The following is a 24058-nucleotide window of genomic DNA, read 5'->3' on the forward strand; positions in this document are numbered from 1 at the left end:
CCCTGGCAGTACCCTAGAACGGGTCGCATGGACTGCACATGCGCGGTTTCCCCGGAAATGGTCCCCGGCTCGGGCGGAACCTGGGAACTGCAAACTGGTTCCCAGACCCCGCCGGAGGATGGAAGTTCCTACCTGCCGGGCTCAGCAACAGACCTGACGTCCGGGATGCTGCAGGCACACAGCTTCAGCGAGGGAGACCCGGACCAGAGCAGCGAGGAACCTCCTCAGGAACCGCGCAGCAAGGTACAATTAGGGGGGAGAGGGGACCCCCTATAGGAGGCCGGAGCACCTCTCCCCTGTCCACCTTTCCTGTCCCACAGGACAGAAAAAAAACACAAGGGGGAGTTGGTCTTCCAACCTCTTATAGGGGTTAATTGCTGTTCGGTAATTAAATATTCCACCTGTCCTAACAGCTCATAGGGGCAGGAATACCCCAGTTGTGCTGCTGTTGGGCGTAGGGGGAAATAATGGTGAGGAGACTGAAGCTCAAACGGGGCATGGACAATTCCCTCCGTATAGTTATGTCGTATTTCTTGTAAAGAACTCCAGCTAGGGTGTCACATTGTGGATTCCACTAAATAACGTAGGTTTGATACGCCAGATGTCATTACCTCTTGTGTATGAAGAAAATGAAAAATTATAACAAAATACCAGTGTTGCCCATAGCACTGCACTGGTAAATGAAATCTAAGTTAGCAAGTCACCCTTATGCAGCCTTCCATACGAATTCTTCATGGAACTTATCTGGTTCCCTCCAGACTACATAGTTTTTTTATACCCCACAGGTTTACTCCTTTGTTTTAGGGGATGTACCGCCTTGGACGACACTCTTCATATCTGGTGGTCTTGCACTCTAACCCATTGCTTTTGGACATCTATCCATAGGATGGAACAACTCTTAGGCTGCGTTCACACAGAGTTTTTTGGTCAGGAAATTGACTCCAATTACTCCTCCAAAAAAAGCCTCACCATACAGTCCTATGGTGAGGCGTTTTTAGGAGGAGGAATTTGAGTCAGTTTTTTGACCAAAAAAAACTCCGCGTGAACGCAGTCTTAGGGTAAGTTCACACGGCGATTTTTGGTCCGGAACCTGAGGCGGAGGCCACCTCAGTTTCTGGACCAAAAGCCAGGTAGCCACAACTGAAAGCCGATGCAGTGCACAGACATCCAGCTGCGCACTCCACTCCGGATTAGGGCCAATGAACGGGCCTAGTCCTGAGGAGGGAGTGTCTTCAGGCCGTATCGGAAGGCTACTCTGCCTGAAGGATGAGCATCTTGCTTCTTTTTTCCGGGAACCGGAAGAAATGGCTCTCATTGACTTCAATGGGAACTGTCTTTTTGGTCAGGATTTTGAGGCGGATACGGCCTCAAAATCCTGACCAAAAAGCTACGTGTCAACTTACCCTTAGGACGTCCAACCCCTTTAACTGCCCCAGTTTTTCTACTTGGACTGAAACCATCATCCATGTGCTATGTCCCATACAAATTGCTTGTTTACTATCCAATGTCATTGAATGTGTTGATACATTTATGCTGTAAGAAAAGATTAATATTCTTGCCTATTTGTCCACGGTGTGACAGGGTTTTGTCTCCTGGGATTACTGGGTCCAATAGCCAAGGTCTGTCATACTGTCTTCAGCTTTAACTTCTTGCTGTGAGTGAATGTTCTGTTTTACCCCTTGGCAGGGATCACTCCGCTCCTCACACTAACCAGTACGATACAGCGCTGCTCACTGTTTTCTTTTTTTTCACTCTTTATTTGTATCCTCTTATTGACTTTCCTCTTTTTGATAAACTATGTTTATATACAATGCTTTCTATGTACTATTCTCACTGTCTGTCTGATGTTGAAACTAAAATGGACTAGTTATTTTAACATTTCAGCAACTGAAAATCTATTCCAACCTATAAGTCTATGGTTGTTACTGCAACATGAGCATGGATTTCTGAAAGCCCTATTTAGATAAATAGGACAATCTTAGACACATCTGCGAATCTGATGAATGTGAGCATACCCTCAAAAGACAAGATTGCATTATTTAGAAGGTCTTGCCAGGGAACCAAAAAAATATTGCCCTTAGTCCCCCATTATTAGATTGTTCCAAAGAGTGAGGGGTTTAAACCCTTAAAGGCTTGTAAAACATTGGACATGGAGTTTTCCACATCTACTGGTGGCTTGAAAATATTGGCAATCACATGATTATCCACACATGTCCAGCACCATAACAACAGGCCACCCCCAGGGTGCAGCCATGAAATTGAACATGTGATTAAATCATGTGACTGCTCACTTCCAATATTTATATGCTCTACTTGAAGGCAACATTGGGGCTGGAAATAAACTAAGGTAAGCAACATGGAACAAAGCACAATGGTTTATGACAATATGACATATAGAAACCTTGTACAAAAACCGTCCCGTCCCTTTAAGATGCCCAGTAAATACATAATAAAACAGTTAATGAACAAGAAAATATGCCATAAAGGGATGTTGAGGCTCACACATATCAAAGTTTTTATTATGTACATTTTTATCCAAGTTCTTTATTGTTTAAATTAACAGGATCCAGCAGAACCAATACAGCATCTACCATAAAAAGGGGTAGGATCTACCCACACTCATGAGAGCAGTGAACAGGTTAACCCCCGTGCTGGCCATGTGGTAGCAAAGGGTTTAAAATGAAGGCAGGATTAGGTGCAACTTTGGGAGTAAGAGAATAAAATCGACACTATTCATTATTTGGTCCATGTTCATTTATCCAGATTAGAAAAGTAGCAGACACATGCGCACAAGGCCTCTTCCCATACGCCCAGCCTTTCCACTTAGGCTTTAGGCTGGTGATCGTCATACAGCTGGTGCAGAGGAAGGCTTAGTTCTTCAGCACGATTTCAAAGGCTTGGAAGATGAATGGTGATACTTCAGGTGCCCGGCACTTCAGAGATAGCTGTTAAGAGTAAATTATGATGAATTTGGGACATTTCATTTATAGATTATTGTACAACACTCCCAATTCAAATAACCACATGACACTAGTCTAGACAATAAACCAGCATAGATTTCAGAAGACTGCGTAACTCTGAGTATAGGTTGTAAATTGAGATCAATACCAGCAATATAATATTTACTGAGATAATGAAAAAGCTGGCCAATGCTCGGATTAGTGATAAAAACAAGGTCTATTCAGCCGCCAGCACTGCAGCTCTGTTACTTGCCATGGCAATTGATTCCTTGCAGTGATGACGTGCCCATATACCCCATATGACTGGCTGCTATAATCACTAACCTCACGAGTCTTGTGTTACGTACTGCTGAGGTCAGTAACTGTCTTCAGCAGTCACTGCAGCCATATAGTAGGGGATTAAATAGGGAAGGGGGGATATCTTGTTTTTGTTATATTATCACTCTCCCTGACTTTAGCAGCTTTTTCATTATCTTAGAAAATCCCTTTAGGGTAAGTTCACATGGAGCTTTATGCCAGTGGAATCTGCCTCAAAAAAACCTCTCCTATTTATTTGAATGGGAGTCAGACTGTCAGGCTAGAAGAAAAAATGAGCAGGATCTATCTTTAGACAGAATCCACTTTCAAATCCCATTAAAATGAATGGGAGGCAAAAAAAACACTGCAAGAAAACGCTAGCATTTTTTTCTGCTTCCAATTCATTTCAATGGGACTTGCAAGACAGATTCCGCATGAAGATAGGTTATGCTGCTTCTAGTAAGAAATAGAAAAGAAATTAGCTGGAGAAAAAAAAGAAATCTTATTCCCACTGAAGTGAATGGGAGATGTAGTCAGATGTTATCAGAGAGATTTTAAGGTGGATTCCACTTGATAATCCACCTGCAAAAAAAACTGTGAACAAACCCTTAGGGTAAGCATACATGTCCAAATATTTTATTATGTACTTTTTGAAGCCAAAGCCAGGCATAGATAATGAAGACTAAGAACCTAATAGATAAATTACACTTCTCTTTTGTTAACGCCTTTCATGGTTTTGGCTTCAAAAACAGCATTAAAAATCTGAATATGTGTCTTTACGCTTAAAGAGGTTGTCCAGGAATTATTATTATTATTTTTTTTTAATATGACGGGTCGTAAAAAAAAAAAAAAAAATAAAATAAAAAAATCTTACTCCCCTGTTCCCAGTGCTCCGTGTCCTCCCAGCATAGTCCAGGCCCCAATCCGGCATCTTCTCACGGGTCATGACATCACATGCCTTTCAGCCACACGTTAACAATGGACCGAAAAGACCAGACTGCGCTGGGAGGAACTGGAGCTCCGTGGAAAGGTATACTTTTTTTTTTTTTCACTGCCCTGGCTGATTTAAAAATTAAATAGGTTTTCCATTTATGCCAGGACAACCCCTTCAAGGCTGAAATTGCATTCTGTAGCCTCTTTTTAGATTAGCAATACAATTTTATAATTTCTGTAAGCTATGTTGTCACATTAATCTGAAGTCCTGATAACCGAGAAAATAGATTACTGGGATGGAAACAATTTTTACATGAAAAAAAATTACCATTTTTTGTATTTATTTATTTTTTCCCTCCCCTACCCACCCGGTATTACATTGCCCCAGACTTACAATATTGTATAGCTCTGTTAAAGCCTACTTAGATTCCTCTTCGTGCTATTCGTAGCACTTACGGCTTTCAATGTTAATGTTATTACTGTTATATGACATATGTTTCAATTAAGTCAGAGAAAAAGCTGACATCTAAACAAATTCTATAGTTTTCACTGGGAGTAAAGCCTAGGCACAGTCGGCCAGACCTTACAACTTAAAGTGTATTTGCCATTTCAAAGCTTTTTTTTCGGAAATGAATAGCTAAGATGAATATAAGAAATGTTGTAATATACCATATAATAGAACTACCTCCTTTATCAGCTCCTATCCAGCCTGCTAAACTACTCAATTCACTGACAGATCAGGTTACCTAGAAGTCTATGGAGAGGGGACAGGGAAGAAAAGCAAGAAAGGTTCAAAGGGAGATGCTCCTTTAAGAAACCGTAAGATTCCTAAAGCTATTCTAGCAGTTTTCCAGAAAGTATTAGCAGTCCTGAGACTTTATGATTATTGCTTTCTACTCTTTCTCCTTCCTCTGATCATTTCCATGGAATTTAATGAACTGCAGTTTCTCTTCAGTGAACTGAGCAGTTTAGTATGTAGGCAAGGAGCTGATAACATGAGAAAGAAGTATGTTCCTCTGATAAAATATATTCCAAAGATTCTTATATACTCCTGAACTATTCATTTAACAATAACATTATGAGACAAGTTACTCTGTCACTGAAGGATACCCAGCACAGAAAAGAGCCGTCTAGTTTTTAGGTTTGTCCCCACATACTGAAAAGTTATATAACTTTGTGATTCATAAGACCGGAGTTTGATAGAAACCTCCTTAGGACTTAGATACCGTATATACTCGAGTATAAGCCGATTTTTTAAAGCAGTTTTTAATTTATTTTATTTTATTTTTTTTAGGAGGGGGGGTGTCTATGACCAGCTGCAATAGTGATGTATAGAATCTCCCATAAAATAGTGGGGGGAAAAAAAGGAGCTTTGCAAAATATAATAAAAAATAGAATAAATAAAAGTTCTTAATCCCTCCTTTCCCTAGAATACATATAAAAGTAGTAAATGACTGTGAGACACATACACATTAGGTATCCGTGTGTCTGACAGTGCCCGGTCTACTGAATATAGGGTATCTGCTCCTGTTCCGTCAGGAAGGGGTTAATAGGAGCACTGCAGATACCCTATATTCAGCCAGGCTGAATTCCAAGTGGAGGAAAAAAAAAAAACAGTGCTCAGGGAAGGGGCAGACAGACAACCAAAACACCCCCTCCCCTTTCCCAGCAACTACTGCACCCAAAAACCATTTTAATTGTTGAAATTTTCCAGTAGTTGCTGAATTTCCCCCCTAGGCTTATACTCGAGTCAATAAGTTTTCCCAGTTTTTTGTGGTAAAACTAGGGGGGTCGGCTTATATTCGGGTCGACTTATACTCGAGTATATACGGTATTTTTAAATTAAACATGAATGGAAAACAAGTGAGCGCAGCCTACTTCTGTAGATGTAGCATTCTCTGTTCTTAAAAGTACAGGAGATATATGAAAGGTTCACGCCTCTTTAGTATAGGCCTTACAGTATGATCGGAGACTTCAGAGTCATGATAACTATGCACATTAAAGCCTTTTGAGGGTTGGCTAACAGAAAATACTTTTTGCCTTTACAAGAAAAGAGCTCCCTACAACACTTAGGTTATGAATACTTTATCAAATTAGATATAAAGCAGAAATAGGAAAGCCAGTAAATCTAAAATGGATTTCACATAAATGATTATCCAGTCAGTCACAGCTTTTATCAGTCTCCATTTATCCATATGAATTACCAGACTTAAGGGGAACCGCTATCACATTACTTACTGCACAGCTAGGACTTCCAGTCTGCATCCTCAGTTCTGCTAGCACCCAAATGCCATTTGTAAGTTTCATCGACTGGTACAACATGTCCTGACCTTCAACCGTGCGCCGAGCTACTGTGAAGATATTGCTGGCCTGCAGCTTGTTGCTGACTGCATCTGTGAAATCAAAGCAGTATTACACAACAAATGGTTCAACATTATAACCTCAGGCTAAAAGACATCTAGCAGGTAACAGCAATGTTGTCATAAATGGAATATGAGCTGAAGCCAAAGTTGTCTATGCTATGTACAAAGTGATCAGTAGAGTAACAGTGGTCCTCAGTAGAGAGACAAACTTTAGTATTGACAAGTAAAATACTAGCTCTCTAAGGCGGCGTTCACACTTGCGCCTTGTGTCTAGTGGGTTTGTGACTGCTGCCTGCGGCCTGTCCTAGCCAGACACAAAGTCCTGCATGTCTGATTTTATGTCCGGCCAAAAAAAAAATGGTTTCCGCAAGGAGAAGCCACAGGCAGACACCGGCGGTGACCTTTACAAACCCATTCAAGTGAATGCGTTTTAAAGCTGACCGCTGGATTTCTGTCCCCTCTCCAGTTTCGCCAGGGCTGAGGACGGAAACTCTGCGGAATGCAAACACTGAACACGGGGTGTAAGTGTGAAGGCCTCCTAAGATTAATATTGAGCAGTAATTCTATCCCGGCACATGGACCAGTCATTGTGAGAAATACAATGAATTTGAACTGTATTTCCTGTGCAGGTTTTGATGCTTGCAAAGATTTAGTTGCTATTTAAACAAGGTTTTCACTAATGTTTGAGTTTCCATCCTTCTGGTCGGCATGGGGAGCCCAAAAGATGGAGAGTCCATCTGCTTAAAAACTGCCAGGCTTCCACCGGTTTCAGTCCCCCTTACATGACTTTTCTCTCTGTCAATTTTTATTTCTCTACTTATGGAGACTCCAAATGCTCCATATAGATTTTGTTGCAGTTTTTCTGGAAATTTCACACAATGCTTTGCAAAGAATGAAAAACACAATGTCATTTGATGAAAAAGTATCAAATTATGGATTCCAAAATGCATTTGGCAGACAATTTGCATTGTGGAACATTTCTGCAATGTGTACATGAGAGCTGCTGCAGATAAACTCATTAAGCACTTTCTTTACAACACAGTGCAATATAATATCTGTTAGTCTGTGTTACATTATAGTCTGTGTTGGATTATTCAAAGCAGCCGGTCAGCAATACATTAGTTAGATCTAATCCCAGTGCCTTGTAGAGGCGATTCTACAATTTACAAATATGCCCATATTGGAGACAGATTTTACTGCTGACAGACTCTTTAATATTTGTACAACACTTACCTGGACTTGGAGGGCAGTCTCTGATCTGGAACTGTGCCTCATTCTCATTGGGGATGTCTTTCCACGTAGCCAAAAACATTTGCCTCTCTGTTCATAAAAAGAGAAACTGATGAGTTTTTGTCCTCTATGGTATCCCAGCCCTATCTATTCATAGCCTATGCCTGAGAAGTGTTGCTATCCATGATTATTTTTTTCATAAGAAATAACACTTATACATGACAGGGGAATGATGCTGAAGTCTCTCACATTCGCTCACTTAGCATTATGCCCAGAACTAAGCCACAAACAGGAACTTCCTTGCTGGTGAACCTCCAGCATACTCACCCATCTTTCCATCTTCCACAAATAGAATGTGAAGTGGATATACAACACTAAAGTAAAATACATCAATGTTGTTCTTTACTGCCACCTACAGGAAAACAGAAATACTGCATCAAACCACAAAAATATGATATTAAAGGGGCTCTATCACTAGGAAAAGTCATTTTTAACTAATCACACCTTTGCATAGCCCTTAGAAAGTCTATTTCACACCTACCTTTTGTATATAGATTGCCTCACTGGTTTCTGAATAAGTCCGTTTATATTCATATGCTAATTAGACTAGTGCACAATAGAAGGTGCGCACCTCTCCTATTGTCTTCTATGGGAGACGGCTCCTGCTGCTGCTGATGACTCGCTTCCTGTTTGCTTCACACACATAGAAGATAATGGGAGAGAGGAGGCTGCTGGGAACTTCCTGAGCTGGCTGGAGGCTCATTAGCATATGAATAAAAACGGACTTATTCAGACACCACTGAAGCAATCTACGTACTATAGGTAAGTGTGGAATAGCATTTCTAAAGCCTATGCAAACATGTGTTTAGATAAAAATGACTTTTCCCAGTGATAGAGCCCCTTTAAATGTTCATAAAAAATAGGTAATTTACTGCAAAACAGAAATTGCTTAAAAATATATAATCTTAATAATATATAGATATAAAATTGTTAGCGAGGGTAAAATACTACATCATAGGTAACAATCTATGCAGGACCTTTACCTGTAGGTTATTCAGAGGTTCCATTTTCATGACAGATCCAACTGTATTTAAAGGGAGAGAGACTTCTGTAGATTGATTGGGGGCCAAAGGAGTAAGAATCTGTAGTGGAGCAGCTGGTGCCAACCCAAAACTGGTAAGAAAAAAGTCAGTCAGTCAAAGACGACAAAAAAGATAACCCGACTCGAGGCTTTAAGGCAGCATATTCTTTACCTGTTGCGATTGAATTGTATAGCAAAGTCAGTCATGACCTGAAGGGCTCGATTGGTAAACTGCAATTCCATGAATACTGCACCAGATCTTCTTGCAAAAGTGCCACTAATTTCCAGACCTTTTCCTTTCATTGCATGCAACCATACCTGTCATTAGAAAACCAAAACACCCATTCAGAAGCTATAGATACCCTATACATCAGCAGTCCTAAGAGAGATTTTCAGCAGTTTATTGTCTCCTTCCAAAAGAAAATATACATCTTAGACATTGTTCAAAATCATTCAAAGAGCCAAGTGGATATATGAAACACTATTACTTACTGACTTTGGAGCCACATAAGATCCAATGATTGCACCTGTTCCACTGCCCAAATCAAAGAGGTCACTAAGTCCTCCAGAGAGTGGAGCGCCAAGGGGAGCAGGTGCTACCGGAGGAGCCATGAATCCAGTAGGCAGCTACAAGAGAAGAGCAGAATGGATACATAGTTTACAAAGTAGCACTACACTAAATATTAGTAGTCATACACATTTTACAATCATATGACCATATACAAGCCATGTGAGAGTTTATCATATGTATCTATATGCTGTGTTATATTTAAGGAAAGCAGGCTAATACTATGAACTGTGGGTTTAGTCAAGGAAATGCACGGCATGAGACAACAAAAAGGGTAAGTGAAATGACTGATAACTAAATTATGGCAATAGCTCAAATGATACACAAAATGACTATAAATGAAAAAAAGAGATAAGGAATTGCACTTACATTCAGATTTGGACCAGTGTCACCACCCAGCTGTAAAATAAGAAACAATTGTTTAAGAAAAGCTCTTAGAAGGATTTTTAAGAAATAACTTATAAGAAAGCCAAATTGAAATGGCGGCCACAAAACTACCCTATAGTCCCTAGGATGTGATGGTGAGTCCTAGTGAATGTATTTCTGCACAGTGGGTGATGATTCTGATGAGACCCCATGGGGTTTAATACAACCCCCAACAATCCATGCAGTATAGATGTAGAGTTCTCCCTAGCATACCCCTTCTGAGTCTTCCACAATCTTTGGAGTTGAAGCAGATGAAAGGGGAAGGCAGAGCACAGGCAACCAGAAAGAGGCAGGGAGACACACACAAAAGCCGGAGAACAGCAGGCAGGAGCAGCACAGGAAAGAACATTGACAGAAAGAGAAAAAAATGAAATAAAGGATCAGCCTGATATACTATGGAGAAGAGATGAATTACTTCACATTGTTTACGCCAAAGCAGAGCATGACAGATTTAAAGGAACTATTGACAAAGTTACTGAAGAAAGTAGATGAAGTACTTCATACAAGATGTATCTCAAGTTAGTCTTTGACCTCTGATACTAAGCGATTTAGTCCATGGATACACCATATACATTGTGGAGGGTCTGTAGCCAGTTGACAATATTGCAAACACAGGGCATGTTCTGTACTATTAACAAATATTATGGCCATAGAAGCACAGACTACCTTAGAACAAATCACTTCCTACATATTCAAACGCAAGTATTTTATGGGGACAAATGGAGGGTTATATATTAGTTACATACCAGAGTGTCCAGCCCACCACTCAAGAGATCCACTCCACCCAGTGGTACAGAAGCTGTAGCCAGGGGAGGTCCACTGACTGGCGGTGCTAAATCAAGGTTTAGGAGGTCACCCAACAGATCGCCCTGAGATGGGATGACTGAGGGGTGTGTTTCCACTTGGGGTGGTGCTGTGGTAACTGCATCTGGACTCTCCGCGCTCTCACTGCTGTCAACAAAATGTAAGTAGATTAGAAATTGTCTGTCTATTACTACTACTTCCCCTCCTGTCTGCTTTGCATATTTGATGCCATTACAAAATTGGTTAAAGGGGTTTTGAAGTTAAAAAATGTTAATGACCTATCCTAAGAATAGATCATCAAGATCAGTTGGTTGGCATCCAACAATTCAACCCATTATGGCCATGGTTGGATTGTTGGACGCCAATCAACTGATCTTGATGATCTATTCTTAGGATAGGTCATTAATATTTTTTAACTTCAAAACCCCCTTTAACCAATTTTGTAATGGCATCAAATATGCAAAGGAAAAACATTGGCAAGAGAATTATTTGACTCTGTCTATAACAAGACCAAGTCTGAAAAATACAAAAAATTTGACTTTGGCTTACATAATTACACACAAACTTTAAATGTCAATTGAGACACACAGCCTACAGAAGGGCAAAATCTGATGTTCATCAACATACACTGATGTAGTCCAATCTACCAAATATAAAACGTGAGCTATTGGACATAAGCCATTCTTTGTATAGTAACACAAACCAATACAAGGAGCCTGCCATCCACTAAATACTCACGAGCCAGCTCGAGGTGGTAACCTTTTTGGAACAACTCCACGACTTCCCTCTACAAACGCATTTGGAGGCTTGTGGTATACAGAGGCCAGTGTACCAATATAACAGATAAGTTCCTCCAGTAAAGTGGGCTCAATGAGGTCAGTTTCTTCTGAGATCAAAGGTTTTTCTGCCAAGACAACTTCCTTGGCAGCAACAGGATCTGTGGACAGCAGTCGCCAATAGATGTAGCCACGATCCCTGAGATCTGGGTTATCCGAATCCTAAAGTGAAGTGCAGGAGATACATTTAAGAAATACAGCAACTTATATCTCCATAGCTCTTCAGCTATGAAATAATAAATACTATATACTAATAAAAGATGACAGTTTATTGCTTTCACACATAATAATTGCTACAAAAGTACATTTTAACCATGTGGACATCTAAGCCTTTGTATTACACTCACCTGAGTTGCCAAGCTTAATACTTGCTGTACCAGCTCCTGGGTCTCTGTTGGCTTCTTTAAGAACAACTTCACAATAGCTGTAAGAAGTTGCAATTGCACCTAAAGAAATAAATCAATCAGTTTAACACAGAGAGCTATGTAAAACCATTAAAGGGGTTGTCTGCTTTTTGGATAAGTTTCAGAAATGCCATACACTGACATAAGAAGCAGCTATATTGCTCAAGGGGATTATCTCAGCTCAAAAAAAAAAATCAGCTTCCCCCAGCTGCCGAAGGGCAGTGATGTAAACAAGCTGTGGTGACATGGCTTTCCAAGCTGGTGGCTTTGTCCTCCATTGCACATGCTGAACCTGTTCAGTGCAAATACAGGTTGTCCATAGCATACCTGCATGTGAACCTTCTCCGTGCTATCAGCACCTCCATAGTAGAGAACTCAGCCTCCAACTTGGAAAGGCATGGACGTTGTGCCTTGTTTACATTCGGACCAATGACCACCAGGGAAAACTTTCTCCCTATGACCAAGAAGCTGTAGTGTTGTTTTATACCATTACACAGCAGTGTATGACATTTACAATCATACAGAACGCGGACATCCACGTTAAGGGCTAGTTCACACGTGGGAAAAGGGGAGTTTTTTGACAGCGGATTTCGCTTCAAAATCAGCCTCTTTACAATGGAGCCCTATGTGAACAGCTAGCTTTTTTTTTCTGCTAGTTAGGGTCAGGTCACACGTGAACTGCCCGCGCGGGTTTTGACACCGAGAGAGAAGCGGTGAGCCGCGTCTCTCTCTTGTCAAAACCCACCTGCCGCGACCATCGCGGTCGCGGCTTTCCCCTCCGCTGTCGGCTCAAATGAATGAGCCGACATAGGAGGGAGCTGCCGGGGGCGGAAGCCGCGCGGCTTCCGCCTGAAGAAAGGGCATGTCATTTCTTTTCTCCGCTAGCGGCAGCCCGCGGTTAGCGGAAAAAAAAAGCCCGGTGGTCTACATAGACCACCATTGTAAAGGGGCGGATTTTGAAGCCAAATCCGCTGTCAAAATCCGCCCCTTTGCCTACGTGTGAACTAGCCCTTATTTTTCAGCTAGCAGAAAAAAGAAGCGACATGACCTTTCTTCAGGCGTTTTCCACCTGAAGAAAGCAATAGAAGTGAATGGGAGGCAAAAACCGCGCGTTTTTTTCCAGCCCATTCACTTTATGGGAGGGGAAAACAGCCTGGCTTTTTTTGGAAGCGGTTTTTACAAAAAAAAAGCTCCAAAAAAAGCTTGGCAATGTCAAAAAAAAAGCTTCCTAATTAGGAAGCAGTTTTTTTCAAGACCAAAATAAGCCAGGAGGTTTTTACGTGTGAACTAGCCCTAAAGGTTCTACACAAATCTATGAGTCTGTCTTAGTAGACTGTCTATTCTACTTCAAATGAATCCAGTCACAGTAAGCCCGACGGGCACCAGGCTGATAGCAGAGGAGGAAAAAAAACTATGCTACTACCTATTTGGGCATACACAATTAACTAGATTTTTTACAAAAAATAAATGTAGCCAGAACAACCTTTAAAACATTTCTCCTATTTAAAAAACGAAACACTAATATTTAGAAGTGCATCCCCATCCAATCTGACAGGAATGGGTAGACATAACAGCATGTTAGTTAGCCAGGCTATGTAATACTATGTACCTAGGGCTTGGCGAGTTTACCTAAATACTAAATCAAGATGTTTTTCACATTTATGGACAACTATCAATTTTAATCTGGATTTTGTTTTTTTCAGATACATTTGATGCAGGCTTGTCAATTATTCACTACAGTGAAAAAGCTGCTGATCACAGCCATCAATGAGATTAGAAAGCCTGCGTGGAATATAACAGACCCGGCAACGGTTAAAGGGGTTATCCACTTTCTCCCTAGGATAGGCCATCAATACTAGAGCAGTAGGTGGGACCCCTGCAACTTCTCAGTACCAAGGCAGCAGAGAGAGCTAACAATTTGATAAAAAGTGGACAACCCCCCTTAACATCAATTCAATTCATCATAACTACATTTCATTAAATGGCAAATTAATCAAATTAATCACACAGCCCTAAAAGCATACATCCTACTCTAATTAATAGGACACATGCACAATATTTGTCGGCTGCTGGACAATTGGCTTGGCAACCTTATAACCCGTTGTGGAGCTGTGTTTCCTTATGACCTATATATCGAAATAAACCATAGAAAAAGCTCATCCCTGCTACCTATTCCTCAGTCTTCTTGACACCATCAAAGACAATTCAGCGATACGATTTCAGTAGCACCACAGACATGACTCACCTGTGTGCTCTCATCATGGAATCCCTCTAAGAAGCTTTCCAGCAGCTCGTCAGCGTTGTCAATGCGCTCCGCATACTCTCCTACTATCCAAATCATTGCAGCCCTTGCCTCTGGTTCATCAAGGGAATCCAGGTTCTCACACAGTGTGGATATGACACTCTCATATCTAAGCAGAAATGAGTGAATATGAAACTTTGCCTTATTGTGACATCCTGGAAAACGTATGCAGAAAAGGACGATCTTCTAACAATACTCACAGTCAATAAATTCTGCCTTCCTTCTAAACCATTACTAATCAGCATTAAACACTATACTTCTTTTTTTTTATTTTTTTATAAAAGAATCTAGTATACAGAAATGAACACACTGACAGCTGAAAACACCAAGTGACACAAATCGCCTGACTGTTCACTGTAAAATAAGCCTATCTGGATTATAGCTTAGTTGATTGAATAGGGAGAAGGGTACAGGATAAAAAAGAGGTTATACAACTCCTATACCAGAAGAGAAGGAAATATTCTGAGTCATAACTAGTATTGACACTTCATCAAATTATTAGTTTTAGGGCAGGTTCACATCTGCACCCGGTCTCCGCTTAGTGGGTTTTTGTCTTGTGCCCAAGAAACTGGACAGGAGACGGAAACCAGGCAGCGTCTTCTGGTCTCTGTGGCGAAAGTTGTTTTTTTTTTAACCGGACACAAAGTCCTGAATGTCCGGTTAAAATAAACAGGTTTCGCTGTGGAGACTAGAAGAGGTGACTTTGAAAACTGACTGCCGGTTTCTGTCTCCTGTCCAGTTTCTCGGGCAGAAGACAGAAACCTGCAAAGTGGAGAGCGGGCGCAAGTGTGAACCCACCCTGACCTGGATTATAAATTAGATCATCCAGTGACACCTACTTGTTTGGGTACTTTCTGAAAATGTCCTTTATCACCACAATGGCTTCTTGGACCACATAATTCACCTTTGTCTGAATAAGATCCAGCAGGGTGCTCACACAGCGCTCTGCAGATTGCTGAAAGGGAAGCAAATGTCAAAATCACAATTTAGAATCTTTTTCCATCAGTCCAATGGATTGATAGAGGGCATGGAGTACAGTGTACCACAGCTATAGCGATGGGTGGGAGTCCCAGTGATTATAAATGCTTCCGACTAGAACACCCATGTAATGTCTCCAAATGTGCACATTTGAAATAGTCATTTCGTACCTCCACCTTAATGGCACAGCGTCCAATTGCTCTAACTGCTTTCCGTACAAAATCTACGTCCACCTCTGTGGCATATTCCTTAAGTTCAGCCAGAACCTAAATGATTTAAAGGTAAAAGTATATTCAGCACAGATATGCTGATTAAAGAGAAAGCTTTGTACACATGCACAAAATAAAACAACTAACCTGGGCAATATTTGCAGGCGAAGCCAGCCTGATCATGATGTCAAGTTTTTCAAGTTTAACATAGATCGGGTCATTATATTTAACAAAGAAAACTTTCATCTCATGCTTCAAGATCTCTGGCCTGAAAGGCATAAATGACAGATTCTAGTATATGTCAGCGTAGCGCTTGTAAACATGGTCAATCTGGAAATGAAAATCTTACCGTTTCTGCACAATTAAGTTGATGTTGCGCAGTGCCACATACTGCAACTCAGGTTCAGCAGAGAGTAAAGTGACAAGAGGGGGTGCCAGCTTCTTTAACAGTGTCCCGTAGTAATCCAAATCCTTTGATAAGAGTTCCATGAGTTTCATGAGAACCTTCACCGCAGAGAGGACCACCGCTGAATTGGCATGTGAAAGACGTGGAGTAACACGTTCACATACACTGTGAAGAGGACAAGCACATCAAATATGGAGTAAAAAACAAACAAACAAACAAAAAAAACAAACATATCTTATGTCTATTTTAAGAAACTTCCAACGTACCTTTGAGCTTCCCGATCGTCTTTAGGGACATAGTTGGCCAGACAGTCCAGGATGAAGATTTGACCCCACTCTGTACATTCATTTAGAGCAGTTAGCAACTTATTGATTGACTGTGGATTCAGGTCCAAAAGATTGCTATTCGGATGAGATTCTGCAATCTCTGATAGAGCTGCTACAGCATTTGCCACAACCTAGAATGAGAAGTCAGAATGGACATTTACAATCAAGTAATCTATCTACAAAGATGGAGCCTGACTGCTAGCTGGTCCATTTACAAGATCTATTTATATCATCTTACCCTCTACTTCTTTATATTGTCCCTTACCAATGTTGGATGAAGCAATGGATTTACTGCAGGATGGGTACAGGCCCACATGACATATGTTGGAGACTGCACAGGTGCCACTCACACACCTACAATCCATGTGGTAAACAGATGTGCAATCCATGTGCAAAAAGATTAGATTTATATAAGATGTCAGTGACATGATAATGTGGGGTGCAGAATGCTGGCTTATAAGAAATTAATGGGTGTCATTGTCTCATCTAAAATCATCTTTTTCAGTGATATGACTTATAATTATGTCTTTTTCAGCAAATTGTTCTGCTGTGCAACTATCACCAACAGGATATAACAAGGGCAGTTTTCTTACCATAGGATTGGAATCCGAAATGAGATCTTTCAAGGTATCAAGGAAGCCCTGATCTTCCACCAACTGAGCATTAATGTCATGCAGTTTGGCAACACACACTGCTGCCGTTTTGCGCACATACGGGTCCTCATCCTTCAGGCACTTGCGCAATGGCTCACAGAGATACTCTGTGATTTTGTCCACACGGATGCAGCCCATGGTGCGGACAGCTAAAGCACGGATCAATGGGTTTGGGTCTTCGCAGTCCTGGTATAAAAATAAATAAAGGAGTATAAAATTACAGAGTTTTGGAGGGATGTTTACATCATTGTAAAGACACAGTTAATTATTTTTTGGTTTAGCCATGCACCTGTTATGTGATGGTACAGAGCTATGAAGTGGCTATAGTGTCTAAGAATTAAGCCACCAGGTTGTGGTTTCCCTCCCACAAGTATAACTTAACCACAATGATATTAAAAACATCCATTTGGCTAGAAGAAGAATATTGTCATCAGTAATTCAGGGTGTGTGCAATATAGTGTGAAAATATAAAGTTCTTATGGTATGCTCCATATTGATATGGTATGTGTCATACTGATAACATTCAGCAAAATAAAGAAGAAAAAAAAATGTCATCATGTTACATGATATCTGCAAAACCAAGCACACTGGAAACTCAACTGAAAAATAGTGACAATTCCTATACCAAAACTACTTGATTTCATTATACATTCCCCTATTTTTGAGACTGGCATTAGCTACCATGTCGGCAACTACACTAAAATTCTCAGAACAACTTGTTCGGACCTTCATTCTCATCTATAGCTAACTCATGCTTGTGTAGACAAGGCATTCAACTAAAGCTAGATTCACATATGGAAAATACTACCCCAAAATCAAGCATTCCAAGAAGGGATCCAATGAAAAAAGGTTGAAATAAAACTTATCCTTTAATTAAACGTAAAATGGAGTATGCTATGACTAAAGGATCATAGATCCCGAAACGCATAAGCAATTTTATGTTATTTTTTTCTCTGAAGATTTATTCCCATATAGCCAGTTTAATGCATTAAAGGATGTCGTTTTATTTCAACCTTTTTTCATTGGATCCCTTCTGAGGGTGCATTCACACTGTGTAACGCCAGCGTGTACCACAGCTGTACACGCCGGCGCTACAGCAGGTCTGCCGAACACTTCCCATTGATTTCTATGGGAGCCGGCATGCGAGCGCTCCCCATAGAAATGAATGGAAAAAAGCAGTCCATTCATTTCTATGGGGAGCGCTCACATGCCGGCTCCCATAGAAATGAATGGGAAGTGTTCGGCAGACCTGCTGTAGCGCCGGCGTGTACGGCTGTGATACACGCTGGTGTTACGTAGTGTGAATGCACCCTTAGGCTGTTTTTTGGTCAGGAATTTGGTCAGGAAACTGACTCAAAATCCTGACCAAAAAAACACCTCACTATACAGTCCTATGGTGAGGCGTTTTTAGGAGGAGGAATTTGAGTCAGTTCCCTGATCAAATTCCTTACCAAAAAACTCTCTGTGAACACAGCCTTAGAATGCTGGATTCTGGGGTAGTTTTTTTCTGTTTACTGTTCACATTGTTTACAGCCGAGGAAATCACAATCCGAGCATCAGAAGTGGAACATTCTTTGGAACAAAAGTGAGTTTAGGCTGTGTTTTGTTTTAGATTCACAAGATATATGATAGGAAAACTAAAATAATGGCAGTGTCATCGTATGACGCATACTAACAGTGTCTGATGAACCACATTGACTATAATGAGGGCCCATTGGGTTCCTGTTAGTGTCCATCATTTTACTAGACATTTTTTGACAGGACATGCAATTTAGGCTCATAATCTTATCCTTAGTTCACTCCACCTTTAGCAGATACAACTAAAAGATACTTCTTTTTTTTTTTTTTTTTTAAAGGTGAAGAGAGTGTTGACTTCGGCTTTTTATGATGTTGAAAATAAATGATATTCACAGCTATTGCCCAATTGTACTCCAGTCTAATTTGGTACATAGACCATACAAGGCACACAAAAGCTGAAAATAGAGAATAGTGCACTGAACAATGCCAGGAAATCTGTGATATAGAATCAGTCACCATCCATACAACTTGGAAGGCTTGCGTCTTGACAAATAGCAGCAAATCTTGCTAGCGTTGGTAAAAAAAAAATAAATAAAAAAAATGTGTATGTGGGGAGAGGGGGTTGTGTTAGTATACACTTATTAAAACGAATCTTCAGCTAGCACTACTTTTTGCTGTTATTCGGCAATACTCCTAACAATGTTTTATCGTAGTTGCAATTACATAAAATAGAGAATATACTGTATTTAACAAAACTTTGTTGTACTCATGTATTCATTCATTTCACAGCCGATAGCAGACATAGCTGCAGCTGATCTCTCATTTTGTCACACACCTTAACAAAAGTGTTTACGGCCATAATGGCCATATCTGGCTGGCTCTTAGCATAGTTCATCAGGTACAAATACACGAGCTTCTTCAGTTCCAGATTATCAGTCTGCATACAGTTCACCACATCAGGAAATAGGGCACTGCAACAAAAAAAGAGAGATTCAGTTACATGGTGACAAACAATCCAATGCATGCACCTGAAAACATGAGTAGTCCAGTGTCATACACATATACAATGACCCTCTATTACTAGCAAAATTATTTATTACCCTACAAAGGGAACGGCATAAAAGAAATTTTTAAAAAACTATTTGTAATTTGAGCAAACCATGAGGCTTTCAGACCACTGGGGTTCTTAGAAAGAGCTGAGCTAGCACTATTTATGTGATGACAGATAACTTCCCAGCACTAATAAAAGCCAAGTCAGCTTGTCAGTATATGAAAGCCTTCCAATTTTCCATTTTTTACAGGACCCACAGAGAATCACATATGCCATCAACCATCTTCAGTTACACTGCAATGTGATACCCCACTCCTCCGTTCACCTGACATCCTTCCCGACGGTCATGGATGCAATGACTTTCTTCACAGCTTCCTTCTTCTTCTCCTTCTTGTCACTGTTTAATTCTGCTTTTAGCTCAAAGATCTCACCTGCAGGTGTGAGACACAAAAATAGCTCTGACAGCAAATACCAACAAGGCAAATGCAATGTGGAGAGATCCCAGATTGCCATGTCTTACCTTTTTTGGTGGTGGTAAAATACTTGGAGTCTGTCATATTTGCACAGGGATTTCTCTGTTAGCTATAGGGAGAGGAGATACAGTAAGTCAGCAAGGAAGAAGGGATAGCATGCTATCAGCTGAGGCTACAGGAAGGAACAAAGCTGTCCCACCCCCATCTAACAGGAAAGAAAACAAGGAGAAGGTCAGAGGGGAGCAATGAAGCAACACCAAGTTTATTGTATTATACATGTTCTTACTAAACACGCTGCAACGCAAATATTCCAGTAACATAGGGTAATTGGCTTCCTGTGATATTAATAAAATGTATGGCTGACATGGAGATTAGATTGAGCTCCACTAGGGACGAGGACTGATGTGATTACAATAGTGACTACAGAGTAATGAAATTCTAATTATATTCCAAGTAAATGCAAGAAATTAAAGGGGTATATGTGTCCACGTTTCAGAAGAAAGTGTACTGCATAGCAGATCATATTACAGGGATTAGATAGTAGAATCAAAGAATCATGTGATACGTTTGCTGACATGTGACACTTCTAGGATAATCGTATTTATTGCATACTATATATGATTTGCCACATATTTGAATGTGACTAATCCATAGTGCAATACAATACTGTAAAAGCAACAAGATTTTCAAAGTGTCACTAAGATTAGTCGATCCTTTCTATAGATTTTCATTGCAGATTTCACCCATGCATTCATTAGGTGAAATCTCCTGCAAATTCACAAGCAAATAATAGCCAATAATAATACTAGCTTAGCTAATAGGGCTAAGACGGACGTATCAGGCAACTTATGGGCATTTGCAGCACTCTTAATTCTCTCCCACAACAGTGCCAGTCAAATTTATACTCCCAAAACAGTGGTCTAAAGTTGCTGCTTCTGATCTCAGACTTATAGCCTGGCTATAAGAGTATGACTGGATGCAAAGGCAACATGGACAAGCACATTCCTTGCCGGATGAAAATCCAGTTCTTTCATAGGAGAAATTGGGGGGCAGTATCACTTTGGGGCATACAGCCTTATCAGACTCTCAGACCCCAGATATTCAGTCCTGCCACAGTAGGCTGAAGTCACTGACGTCATAACCCTCCCTTCTGCTAAGGCCATTACAAATATCTGCACCAAAGGCGTATACCTGAATAAGTGGCTAGACTGGTTTTCCTCCCAGGTATAATCTTATTCACTGTACACCAGGAATCTGATCCCAGAAGAAAACTGTAAACCAGTTGAAACACAAACGCTTAGAAATACTGGTAGGGATGTAGAGATCAACAAATGTCATTAAGTTCCTATATGGACCACTGGAATTGTGCATTATAATACCTGCTGTGACAAGCTCAGTACATATTAAGTAACTGAATGGATTTCCAAGCGACCAAACATCTATTCTCTATCCCATGGACAGGGGGATTAATGTCACTAATAGAGATGAGCGAGTACTGTTCGATCAGCCGATCCGAACAGCACGCTCCATAGAAATGAATGGATGCACCTGGTACTTCCGCTTTGACGTCGGCCGTGTGCCGGCTACGTCCATTCATTTCTATGCGAGCGTGCTGTTCGGATCGGCTGATCCGAACAGTACTCGCTCATCTCTAGTCACTAACTGAAAGCACACAACGTAAAATGGTGTTGGAGAAGGTGGACATACCTTGTTGATTTCATGATATCAGCTGTATTAAAAGGTATGTATTTGATGCAAATTATTCTATTCCCATATGTCATTGTTCTAAAGCATACTTGGCATTATGTTACTACAAGGTCTTCACTAACATATGGAAATACCTGGTGTATAGGATGCAGGAAAGACAAAGCACAGTATAACACTACTGCTAACCCTAGTAGGTCTAGAATAACCACTCTTAGTACAAGACTTGCTAAACCAGGTCAGGCTGCTTCATCAGAGCACAATGTTAGGCTGGATTCACATGGCTATAGCACATCCGTCTTCTAGGCACAAGTCCCATACCAGCCATGGGTCATACCAGCCATGCTTTTATTACTAAAAGTAAAGACTTGCTAAACCAAGTCAGGCTGCTCCGTCACAGCACAATGTTAGGCTGGATTCACATGGCTATAATATGTCTGTATTATAGATGCAACAAATATATGCAAAAGATATGCACGCCTTACAAGGGAACCAATTATTCCTGTAAATGGGTGCCAAGAAATATTTGGGAAGTCTCGTCACAAATTGTAGCATAATAATTGAGCACACCAAAATTCAATGTATGAAAAAAACTTTATTCCACAATATTCACTTAAAAAAATTAAACCCACAGCGGTTTTGCTCTATATGATATGTCAACATCAGATGTCATGCCTTTGACATCCAATATCCAAATCCTCAATTTATTTATTTTTATATGTAGATTGTGAGCCCCACATAGGGCTCACAATGTACATTTTTTCCTATCAGTATGTCTTTGGAATATGGGAGGAAATCCACACAAACACGGGGAGAACATACAAACTCCTTGCAGATGTTGTCCTTTGCAGGATTTGAACCCAGGACTCCAGTGCTGCAATGCTAACCACTGAGCCACCGTGTTGCTCCTAGATGCTCTATTTTTCGACTGGTTCTGTGTTTAATTTTTTTTATATGAAGATTATGGAATAAAGTTTTTTCAGACATTGAATTTTGGTTTGCTGAAGTATTATACTACAATGTGTTATTGATGCAGACAAACCATAGATAATCATGATGCTGTGATATATAGCGGTAACATGGTCTGTAATTATGGTGAATAATGACCAGTTGGGTCGGCCTACAGAAAGAGATGTGTCTCTGCTATACGCTGTTTCTGTAACTCTCATAGTGGTAAATGGGACTAGGGAAACAGCGGAACAGCTGAACTACCCAGTTTCTGCAGTGCCAGAGACCCAGAAAAAGCCTCGAGCAGCAGTGCCCGCCTGTGGCACCAGCGGTCAGGACCTCAGCCAGTTATTCTGTCTCGGTCGTGATTTGTAGGGTCACACCTGCATTTGAGTTTCCGTTCAAGGGGTCCGCTTGGGCACAACCTGAACAGAAACATAATCCACTTTAAAAAAAACAAAAAAGCGATAACCAGTGGACAACATAGACTATAATGAGTCCGCTGGGTTTCCACCCCAAAAGGACAAAAAAAAAGCAGAAAGAAAAGCACTGCTCTGGATTTTTCAAGTGGAATGGGACATGGAATCCCCCAGCGGAGAGCCAGCACAGGTGTGAACAGAGCCTTAGATAACAATAAACCTTGTATACTGGACGGCAGGCCTAGCAGTGTGCAGGAAAGGCTGCGAATTTTCTCCAATGGCCACCGTCATTATGGAGTCAGGCTGAAGTCACACATTGCAGACAAGCCCAGCCGGGATTCACCAGAAAGGAGAAGTATAAGAGTTTCCTTTTTATTGTCCATTTCTGCTGAAAAACTACAACATCAATAAAAATACAGGGGGGGCTAGTTTGGGGGGGGGGGCTCATAGACAAGGTGTGTAGTCTGAATCCCATTCATAAAGCTGCCCCATAGTCAGGTGACAGAGGAATATGCCCCCGATCACAGCACGCTGACAGCGGCACAAGCCACAGGTTGTCCCTGCCTGCACTACAGCCGGCCCTGTCTATAGGAGTGACTGTCACTGGCTATGAATGGCGGCCGAATACACCTCAGGCTGCGGCCAGCTGTCATTAACCCCTTCCCCGCCAGCCGGTGAGCCCCGGAAGCTCGAACATGGGATATAATATATTCATCCCAGCCCTCAGTCATCAGCAGCTCGCACACTTCCGGTCTGCCAGTGGCCAGGTGTGCGCGTACTGGGACGGGGACAGATGCAGCGACTCTGACCTGTGTGAAGGACGCGGCGACCGGTCCTGGGTTTCGGGCTCCTTGGACGTCAGGGGTATGCGGATCTTCCTCCTCCTCCCGGTAGATCACTGCAAAGATGGCTGTCACTAGCTCCCGGAAGTGACGACGAGAGGGAGCATCCGGTATCCACGTCTAGGCGCTGCAGTTTCTATGGAAACCTGGACACTGAATGAAGGAGAGATGGAGAGAAGGAGAGCGATGGAGTGCCAGGCTGCCGGTGTTGTAGTGTCCGTGTATGCCAGCAGTGTGTCTATGTAGAGTAGACAGACGCCATATAGATGCCACTATTATACTTCAATATACTGTCTCTTCAGCCTTCAGCTTCTCCAGTCACAACCA

General features: G+C 41.2%; 1 protein-coding gene across 2 annotated transcripts; it reads right to left on the reverse strand.

Annotated features, from left to right (window-relative positions):
• Positions 1-2498: 2498 nt before the first annotated feature.
• Positions 2499-23835, reverse strand: AP1B1 (adaptor related protein complex 1 subunit beta 1). 2 transcript variants are annotated; one of them, XM_075276565.1, is made up of 22 exons: positions 23699-23835; positions 19866-19927; positions 19671-19776; positions 19130-19265; positions 16717-16962; positions 16064-16254; positions 15741-15962; positions 15539-15659; positions 15353-15448; positions 15044-15159; positions 14148-14313; positions 11846-11944; positions 11401-11660; positions 10605-10806; positions 9802-9831; positions 9357-9491; positions 9037-9182; positions 8827-8956; positions 8111-8195; positions 7787-7873; positions 6429-6583; positions 2499-2945 (listed from the first exon to the last, which is right to left on the reverse strand). In XM_075276565.1, exons 2-22 carry the CDS (start codon positions 19900-19902, stop codon positions 2871-2873), a joined length of 2841 nt encoding a protein of 946 aa, XP_075132666.1. In that variant the 5' UTR covers positions 19903-19927; positions 23699-23835; the 3' UTR covers positions 2499-2870. The 2 variants fall into 2 exon arrangements, with proteins under 2 accessions (XP_075132666.1, XP_075132665.1); XM_075276564.1 differs by having other exon boundaries at positions 10605-10809.
• Between the last annotated feature and the right edge of the window lie 223 nt (positions 23836-24058).

Source organism: Leptodactylus fuscus, chromosome 1 (assembly GCF_031893055.1).
Source record: "Leptodactylus fuscus isolate aLepFus1 chromosome 1, aLepFus1.hap2, whole genome shotgun sequence".
Classification (NCBI taxonomy): Eukaryota; Metazoa; Chordata; class Amphibia; order Anura; family Leptodactylidae; genus Leptodactylus; species Leptodactylus fuscus.